Source organism: Conger conger, chromosome 11, assembly GCF_963514075.1.
Source record: "Conger conger chromosome 11, fConCon1.1, whole genome shotgun sequence".
NCBI lineage: Eukaryota > Metazoa > Chordata > Actinopteri > Anguilliformes > Congridae > Conger > Conger conger.
In genome coordinates this window covers 10,939,139-10,949,227 of record NC_083770.1, presented here as the reverse complement: position 1 = coordinate 10,949,227, position 10,089 = coordinate 10,939,139, and the positions used below count along the sequence as shown (strand labels likewise).

The window sequence follows — 10,089 nt, the reverse complement described above, 5'->3', positions numbered from 1 at the left end:
ATCAAACCAACCTGGAACCAACCAACCAACCAACCAGAGATAGGCTTGCTGCACAATAACTGAGCTGGTGAATCAGCTGCTGGCTTTGATTGGTCGTCTCAGTTAAGAGCACTATTTTCTCATGCATTCATTGCAGGCTGTTGGTGGTGCTCTTGGTGTTGTTGCTGTTGGTGGTGGTGTTGTTGGCGGTGTTCGTGGGACTGTTGGTGGTGCTGTTGGTGGTGGTGTTGTTAGTGTTGTTGGTGTTGTTGGTGGTGCTCTTGATGGTGGTGTTGTTGGTGCTCTTGGTGGTGCTCTTGGTGCTCTTGGTGCTGTTGGTGTTGTTAGTGGTGCTCTTTATGGTGGTGTTGTTGTTAGTGTTGTTGGTGTTGTTGTTGGTGCTCTTGATGGTGGTGTTGTTGTTGTTGCTGCTGGTGTTGTTGTTGGTGCTGTTTGTGGGTTCCATTCTATGCTCCCTCTCCCCTGACATAAACTCCTCATCTTTTAGAGGAGACATTTCTGCGATTGGAGAAGCCAAGCCCTGCAGACAGGGTTCCTGCTCCTGACACACACTTTGAGACTAATTAAACCCACAAGAAGGAACCTGTCTGACACATGGGCTTGTTGCTGAGTGTGGCTTAATCTTCACGCTATCTGGAGGAGCTCTGCTCGCATCGGTCTGCTTCCTGATGGAATTGCCCTCTGGCAGGCACAGCATTTTTTTGAAATTAGTTCCCCCCCCAACCCCTCCTCCCACACCCGTATATTTGAAGAAGGATAAAACTGATTCCACACAGTTTCAGGTCTGTTGTCAGTGAGAGTCAGAGCGAGTGAGATAAGCCTCTTATCACATTACCAGTGGGGCAGCTCTGTGTGTGTGTGTGTGTGTGTGTGTGTGTGTGTGTGTGTGTGTGTGTGTGTGTGTGTGTGTGGGGTTCTTCCTCTTACTTGACAGCTGAATCAGCTTAATAAAAGAGCAATAAGAGCTGCACTCTGACCCTGAATTATATATGCCATTGTGCCCCCTAGAGGCAATAGTGAGTCATCACAGGGCAATGAACCTGCTGTTGTTGACTGCCAGGCTCTGGTTCAGGGTCTGAGCGCACCTCTCGCTGATTTCAAAAATAAGTGCACCTCTCACGTATTTTATAAGTAAGCTCACCTCTCACCGATTTCATAAGTAAGTGCACCTCTCACCGATTTCTCAAGTACACATCTCACTGATTTGTTAAGCAAGTACACCTCTCACTGATTTCATAAGTGCACCTCGGAAATATCTATGGTTTGTTAGAATTTTCTTCCAGATCGAAAAATCTGACTGTCTATGGGAGAAATTAATGTTTTGAAATGCTTTAAAATAAGCATTTTTGGACATTTGTTTGTATAAGAAAAAAGAATGCTTTTGTTCCAAAAGCAAAAAAAAAAAAATGCTATTGTTATTGTATAAACAAATTCAGTGTACATTTAAAAAGAAAATTTCTGCAGCTAAGTTGTTATAATATGTTATTATATTTGGTGTTCTTGTTGGTAATGTCCGTAAGTTATTCGAGGCATTGCTTTAAGACTCTTTTCTGGCGAGTTTTCTAACGCAATTTAATTATTCTGTAATCTTTGTTCTGCTTTATCAGTAATACTGAATTTTACCTTCAAATCGCTGCAGTTCTTGTTTGGTTATTGCAGGTCAAATGTCAGAGTAGCTCCTTCCATATAGGAATAACTCGACATGCCTGAAAGCTATGGGAGAAGGTCGCCCCCTGGTGTCGAACAGAGGAGATAGGCCCTGCATTTGAAATGGACAGCAAGTGAATGAAAATACATCAGCGAGGCAGTGTGTATGTGTGTGTGTGTGTCACGTAGAAAGGAAAATAACTAATGATAAATAATGACTCACAGAATGACTCACCTGTGTGTGTGTGTGCGTGCGCGTGTCTATGTGTCTGTGTGTGTTTTTCATGTTCCGACCTGTGTTTGTTTTCTCCACAGGAAACCCTAAACACTGTATCCATTGCAGGGAGGGGTTTTACAAGTAAGTTCATGTTTAACGGCTTATTTAAGCCTTTCAGAGGAGTTTCTCTGTAGGAAACGCCAGCAGAACACCGCCTTACTGGGACATTAGCGTGGCAAGATCACACGTACAGTAAAACACACACAAGCCTCACAGGGCACAGTATGGTGTTGGTCCCAGTAGTTTGAGCAGCAACCCAAAGCAGGGTGGAGTTACAGCCTGGGGATAGGGCTTAACCATGTAAATACATCTCATCACCAGTGCTACAATGAATTACAATGAATCACCTACTGTTTGTGTCTACATGTTTTTGTGTGAGTGTGTGTGTATGTGTGTCCACATGCATGTTTGTGCCAGTGTAAATGGTTGGCATTTTTATGGCGCCTTCATCCAAAGCGCTGTATGATGATTGATGCTTCTCAATCACCCATTCATACACACACTCACACGCCAACGGCGATTGGCTGACAAGCAAGGCACCAACCAGCTCTTCAAGAGCATTTGAGGGTTGCTCAGGGACACCCACAGGGTGGGATTGAACTGGCAACCCTCCGATTGCCAGACGACTGCTCTTACCGCCTGAGCCAACGTCGCCCCATAGTGTGTGACTGTTTGTAAGTGCCTGTCTGTGTGTGTGCATGTGTATTAGTTTTTCGTGAGTGGCGTGTGTGTGTGTGTGAGTGTATACGTGTTTGTATGTGTGTGTAGGTGCGTGCATGTGTGCGAGAGTGTGCGGGTGTTTGTGTGTTTTCCTGGTTTGTGCATAGCTCTGAGCTCCTCTGCTCTCTCTGTGGTGAGATATGAGTTACAGTGCCATAAGAGCTGCCCTGAGCGGACCTACGGCCTCGACTCAGACATGAGCTGTGAGCCCTGCGACAACAACTGTGTGAGCTGTGACGAGACCCAATGCTACTGGTGTGAGGATGACCTGTTTCTGTCAGGTAAACATCTCTATTTCTGTCAGGTAAACCCGCCTGTTTCTGTCAGGTAAACCCGCCTGTTTCTGTCAGGTAAACCCGCCTGTTTCTGTCAGGTAAACCCGCCTGTTTCTGTCAGGTAAACATCCCTATTTCTGTCAGGTAAACCCACCTGTATGTGTCAGTTAAACATCCCTATTTATGTCAGGTAAACCCACCTGTATGTGTCAGTTAAACATCCCTGTTTCTGTCAGGTAAACCCACCTGTATGTGTCAGTTAAACATCCCTATTTCTGTCAGGTAAACCCCCCTGTATCTGACAGGTAAACCCACCTGTTTCTGTCAGGCAAACCCGCCTGTTTCTGTCAGTTAAAAATCCCTATTTCTGTCAGGTAAACCCACCTGTATGTGTCAGTTAAACATCCCTATTTATGTCAGGTAAACCCACCTGTATGTGTCAGTTAAACATCCCTGTTTCTGTCAGGTAAACCCACCTGTATGTGTCAGTTAAACATCCCTATTTCTGTCAGGTAAACCCCCCTGTATCTGACAGGTAAACCCACCTGTACATGTCAGTTAAACATCCCTATTTCTGTCTGGTAAACTTACCTGTTTCTGTCAGAAAAACTGTAGCAAATTCTTTTTGGCAGATGACAAGTGTGTGGAGGAATGTGAGGCCGGTTTCTACGGTGATGAGGAGAGTCAGGAGTGTGAGGTGTGCCACCGTGACTGTCGGACGTGCGGCGGGCCGAACTTTGATGACTGCGACGCGTGTGAAGAAGGCGTGACCCTGGTGGACGGACAGTGTGTGCTTTTGCAGAAGACCTGCTCAGAAACCAGCTTCCTCAATGGTAGGCCATAACCTCTGACCGAAAATGTAAATGTATACACACACACACACACACACACACATACATATGCACACATGCACATGAACACACATATGCCGACACACACACACACATTCACACATTTACGCACAAACATTAAAATTCATATATAAACACAGACTCGTATGAACACATGCACACACAGACACCAGACACACATACACACCCTCAGAAGTATAACAGCGGTATTTTGTGTAATTCTGATATCCAGACCAGAATAATCAATGTGAAGCCTGCCACCCCAGCTGCAAAACCTGTTCCGACGCAGGAAAGAACAACTGCAACACCTGTGAGGAAGGTGAGCACACCGCACACTGCACACCTGTGTCTAACCGTACTGCACTGCTCTCAATGCACCGGTCTCCGAGCTGCGTGGTGTTTTGGTCCTCCCCTGCGTGAGCTGTCCGTCTCTGTTTCGGCAGGGTGGTTCCTGACCGCCCGGCAGACCTGCGTGACGACGTGTCCCGAGGGGAGTTTCGGGAATGCGACGGCGGGGCGGTGTGAGGACTGTCTGCCCGGGTGTGTCCGGTGTGAGGACGGGACGCGATGCCAGAGGTGTCTGTCGGGACGGAAAAACCAGCTGTTCCTGGAGGAGGGGCGCTGCGTCCCCCAGTGCCACAGGTCAGTGGGAGATAGTCAAGAGTTCTTTACTAATAATATTTTTCTGTCACTGTGGTACACATCCTGCATCCTGCACAGACCTCATTCTGGTGGTCTCTCTCATTCTGGAACTCTTTCTAACTCTGGAAATCTCATTCTGGTGGTCTCTCTCATTCTGGAACTCTTTCTAACTCTGGAAATCTCATTCTGGTGGTCTCTCTCATTCTGGAACTTTTTCTACATCTGGAAATCTGTCATTCTGGAACTCTTCTCTCACTCTGGAACTCTCCAGAGCTGTGGTAGTCTCTCTCTGTCTCTGTCTTGGCCCGGTCCTCACCCCCGTGTCTCCCGATGTCCTCAGGGGGTTCCCGGAGGACGGTGAGTGTGAGAGCTGTGCCCCCCTGTGTGCGTCGTGCGAGGGGACCGCGGCGCACTGCCTGAGCTGCCTGGCCTCGGTCGTGCTGCTGGGTCACGAGTGCAGGGAGAGCTGCCCGCCCGCGTACTTCTCCACCGCCGGGGAGTGCCAGCGCTGCCCCAGCAACTGCGCAGACTGCAACCAGCAGGGCCTGTGTCGAGGTGAGGGGCCCCAGGGCCACAACAACAAACACATTTACGACAGAAAGATGGAGCGTGTTGTGTATACTCTCCCCACACAGACGCACCATGGCGTAAAGTCCAGCTATGACCAGCTTGAAATTACCAGCACCAAAGCGGCTTCAAAACATAGCTTGAGCTGGTCAAACCATGTTGAGTATGAACCTGTTCTGAACTGGTCAACCAGCTACCAGCTGTTTCTAAACCTAGTTTGAGCTGTGTTTTTCAGCAGAGCTTACATCTATTCTTTTGCTTTTATTACTTCAAAGTACACTTCCTGAAAGTTTCATTCCTGATCCTGGTGAACCGCGGGGTGCTGCTTCTTGTTTTTCGCCTTAAAATCAGCAACCAATTCAGACCCAACAAACCAGGTGAGGTGAGCTGCTTTGCTTGAATTAGCAGCCGTGTGACTACAAAGGGGGAAGTATAGACCACACCAGCAGACCATGTGGCCCACCAGGACCAGGATCCAGTGCAATATGTCATACTAATAACGCATTCTAATGACCGTATTAAAATCGTCTTTATCCCCCCCCTACTCTCTCAGAATGTGACGAGTATTACTTCCTCCATGAGGACGGTTGCCTGGACGACTGCCCTAAGGGCTACTATGCGGATGTGGGGAGGAAGGAGTGTGTGCGCTGTCACTCAGACTGCGCGGAGTGCGACGGGCCGGACGAGGATGACTGCGACCGCTGCAGAGACGCCGCCGCGGTGCGCTACAACGGCGAGTGTCTGCCCAAGTGCCCCAGCAACACCTACCACGACATGGACGCCGTGGAGTGCAGAGGTGTGCACCACACCAACTCAGCAACACTGTGGGTGGGGGGGATATGGACCGTACCAACTCAGTAAAACAGCAGGGGTCCAGTATGGATTATACCAACTCAGTAACACTGCAGGGGGGATGGGGAATGGGGTAATGGGGTAATGGGGTAATGGACCAATGGACCGTTCCAACTCAGCCACACTGCATGGGGGAATATGGATCCTACCAACTTAGCCACACTGCATGGGAGAGTATGGACCACACCAACTCAGCATCACTGCAGGGGGGGGGGGGGGTATAGATCATACCAACTCAGTAACACTGCATGGGGGTGTATGGATCATACACTGCGGGGGGGATAGGGGGATGGGGGACTGGGGTAATGGGGTAATGGACCATACCAACTAAGCCACACTGCATGGGGGAGTATGGACCATACCAACTCAGTAACACTGCAGGGGGCAGTATGGACCAGACCAACTCAGCAGCACTGCAGGGCTAATTGGGTAATGGACCATACCAACTCAGTAACATTGCAGGGAGTGTATGAACCATACAAACTCCGCAACAATGTAGGGGGATTTGGACCATACCACCACTGCCAGTGCAGCATAGGAGAGTGTAGCAGACTAATTCAGTAACAGGGCAGGGGGATGGGGTATGGACCATATCAACTTAGCAGCACTCCAGGGGGCAGTATGAACCATACCAACTCAGCAGCACTGCAGGGCTAATTGGGTAATGGACCATACCAACTCAGTAACACTGCAGGGAGAGTATGAACCATACAAACTCCACAACAATGTAGGGGAATTTGGACCATACCACCACTGCCAGTGCAGCATAGGAGCGTGTAGCAGTATCCCATATGTGTCTGTCTCTCTCCCTAGACTGCGACAGGTCGTGTCTGACCTGCTCTGGGCCTACCGCCGACTCCTGCCTGACCTGTCTGGAGGGAATGCAGCTGGACGCCCACGGGCGCTGCATCTTTGAGACCCGGTGCGCTCTGCGCTCCTATAAGGACCCGCAGGGCGAGTGCCGGCCCTGCCACAGGCTGTGCCACCGCTGCTCGGGGCCCAGCAGAGTGGACTGCCTGAGCTGCAGCAGCCCCTACTTCCTGCTCAGTGAGTACCACGGCGTCACCCACAGGAAATGCTCCACGGGGGGGGGGGGGGTCATTGGATGAAGAGGGACTTTTTTACATTACATTACATTATTGGCATTTGGCAGACGCTCTTATCCAGAGCGACGTACAGTTCATTAGACTAAGCAAGAGACAGTCCTCCCCTGGAGCAGTGCAGGGTTAAGGGCCTTGCTCAAGGGCCCAACGGCTGTGCGGATCTTATTGTGGCTACACCGGGATTAGAACCACCAACTTTGCATGTCCCAGTCATTTACCTTAACCACTACGCTACAGGCCGCCCTTTTGTTTTACTTCCTCATTTGAATGAATGTTTCCAAGTGTTTCTGTATGTCTAAGCAGCGGTCACTCAACGGTGTTGTCCATCTCAGCGATTCATCCATCGATGTGCTCCTCGGTGGTATCTTTTATCTCAGCGATTTCTCCATCGCTGTATCCCCCGGTGGTGTTGTTTATCTGATCGCTTCGTCCACCGCTGTGCCCCTCAGATCACACCTGTGTGGAGCAGTGCCCGGTGGGGTTCTACGAGGACAAGGAGCAGCAGCTCTGCGAACGCTGCCACTTCACCTGCGAGTCGTGCCGCGGCCGGCACAGCGTGGAGTGCCTCACCTGTAAACCCCACCTGCTGAAGCTGGGCCGAGGCTGTGTGGAAACCTGCGGGTCTGGGTGAGCCGGGCGGGGAGCCGGGGCGGGGAGACGGGGCGGGGAGCCGGGGCGGGGAGCCGGGGCGGGGAGACGGGGCGGGGAGACGGGGCGGGGAGACGGGGCGGGGAGCCGGGGCGGGGAGACGGGGCGGGGAGACGGGGGGCCAGGATTCACTGTGAAAAATGATGTAGCAGTGGCCAACCCTGGTCCTAGACAGGCGCAGGGCGTGCTGGCTTTTGTTTCCACCATTAAATCAGCAACCAATTCAGACCCAAGAAACCAGGTGAGGTGAGTTAACTGTGTAATCAACTGCTTCAATTGTTCAATTAACTGCTGAGTAACAACGAAAGCCAGCAAACCCTGCGGCTCTCCAGGACCAGGGTTGGCCATCCCTGCACTATGATGCAGAAGCTCAAACTGAAAGTTTTATAACTGAACTATCACCAGAGGGCAGTACATAACCACAAAAGCTCCACCTCCACCTTCACCACCTATGTGGTAAAACACACATAGTCCAGTTTCATTTTTGGTGGTTACGTTTTCATCTAAATTATTTGCGCGGGATCATAAGGTCAGGTTAGCGGTTAGATGTTTCCTCTGTTGATCTTTTGCCACATACTTATGCTCAAGGTTGCTGCCAGACTACACGGCACACCTTCCCTGCTCACTTACGTAGGAGATGAAGAGGGACGGATGCTGTCGAGCGGATATCTGTGTGACCCCCCCAGTGTGACCCCCCCCAGTGTAGCCCCCCAGTGTGGCCCCCCAGTGTGGCAGCATCACGAGGGGGGCAATTCCTCTCCTTAGCATTAGCATTAGCGTTAGCGTGAAACCCATGTGGAAAATTCCTGGCTTTAAAATGGGAGCCTTGTGAGCCTGCAGAAATGCCACAAGGCAGTGAGATTGTTCTGCTTCAGAGCCTCATCAAGCACAGTTCACATTGGGGGCATTGAGGGGAGGGCAGATATGGAAGTTAAGAGGGAAGTAAAGTGACCTGCATAGTCCTCCCATACTGACCTGACCTAACCATCGTAAGAGCCGAAAGCAAATAAATATATGTTCTTATCCGCCTACTTATGACATCACCGCCTACTTCCGTTAGTTCTGGAACAGAAGTCTATGTGGAGTGATATAGTAAACCTATGTGCCTGTAAATGTTACTTTGCAAAGTAAACCTTAAAAAGAAGTTACCGACATGTTTCTTTGACATGTTTACTTGTGTCAGACTCTGCTACGTACAGGCTATTCAGTGGTAAAATTTTTGGGAACTACCGGAGTGCCACGACATGTCTTTAGCTCCTCCCAACCCTCCTACTACATTCTAAGCCACTTCACCCCCATCTGAGCCCCCATTAAATGGCATGATTTTAGCCCCTACTCCCATTTTAGTCCTACGCTCCACCTACACTAACTTAATTTAAGCCCCTTCCTTCCCTGACCAGAGTGTTATCAACAGAGATGCATCAGCGAAAGATGAGCAACCGAACGGTCAAACACCCTTGTGCGTTCTCCTCCCTAGTCACTACGCCAACATGTCCTCCCACACCTGCCTGCGCTGTGACCCCACCTGTGCGGAGTGCATGGGCGAGGGGGCTGCCCACTGCCGCACCTGCAGACACAAGTACTTCTACCTCAAGACCCATGGCCGCTGTTACCCCTCCTGCCCCGACAACTACTACGAAGAAATCCTCACGGGGACCTGCGAGAGGTGCCATCCGACCTGCAAGACCTGCACAGGTATGCGGGGCGGGGCCCGGGCGGGGCTCAGCCTTCCGCTCACAGAGCAAACTGCCTTTCACTGCAAATAAACAGGAGCATTTATTTAGACCAACAGCGCTCATCAAAATGGCAGTTTGTTACTAACCGGTAACAAACTGCCATTTTGATGAGCACTGTACTCAACATTCAGTTCAGTTCAGTTCAGTTCAGTTTATTCTTTGTCCCAAATGGGCAATTTGTTTGCAGCAGGACCACACACATACCACACAACAATAGGCATAACACAATACAGACAGACAGACAGATTCAGCACAAGAAGCATAATAAATAGTTCAGTTGTGATAAATATTGGCAGTGCATTAAAAACTGAGTCATTTAAAATCAAGATACAGTTTCAATAAATATAAGGTAAATATAAAAAGAGGTAGTGAATTGGGGTGTCATGTTTACTTGGGGTATTCAGTAAACATGACACCATGCAATTTGGAAGTCTGAAAGCCTTGTGTTGTCCGAACTGTTATACAAGCTGACATTTTATGCCCGATTTATATTAACTCATTAAACTCCAAAGCACAACCAACCAGAAGCTAGAATTCCTTGCATGATAAACCACATACTGCCATGTACATAAAGCTCAGTCAACAGCCTGTCTGTCAGACAGGTGGACAATCTGTCTGTCTGTCCGTCCTAGTCCTCTCTCTCTGCAGTGCTGTTTTGTAACCTCTCCCCCTCCATAGTCAACATACGTGATGAAGCAGTCATGACACAGCTTCCTGCTTGCGTGTGTGTGTGTGTGTGTGTGTTCACAGATGCAGGTCACTGAACCCTGC

The 10,089-nt window shown here is 49.7% G+C and overlaps 1 protein-coding gene across 1 annotated transcript in view; it reads left to right on the top strand.

Moving 5' to 3' along the window:
* LOC133140122 (proprotein convertase subtilisin/kexin type 5-like) overlaps positions 1–10,089 on the top strand; it is a 94,730-nt gene that overhangs the window by 82,479 nt on the left and 2,162 nt on the right. The window contains exons 25-34 of the mRNA XM_061259721.1: positions 1,963–2,005; positions 2,783–2,925; positions 3,552–3,752; positions 4,003–4,089; positions 4,214–4,412; positions 4,753–4,967; positions 5,533–5,775; positions 6,645–6,878; positions 7,384–7,561; positions 9,060–9,277. Of these exons, the coding sequence (XP_061115705.1) occupies positions 1,963–2,005; positions 2,783–2,925; positions 3,552–3,752; positions 4,003–4,089; positions 4,214–4,412; positions 4,753–4,967; positions 5,533–5,775; positions 6,645–6,878; positions 7,384–7,561; positions 9,060–9,277 (1,761 nt within the window). The remainder of the gene's footprint in view (positions 1–1,962; positions 2,006–2,782; positions 2,926–3,551; positions 3,753–4,002; positions 4,090–4,213; positions 4,413–4,752; positions 4,968–5,532; positions 5,776–6,644; positions 6,879–7,383; positions 7,562–9,059; positions 9,278–10,089) is intronic.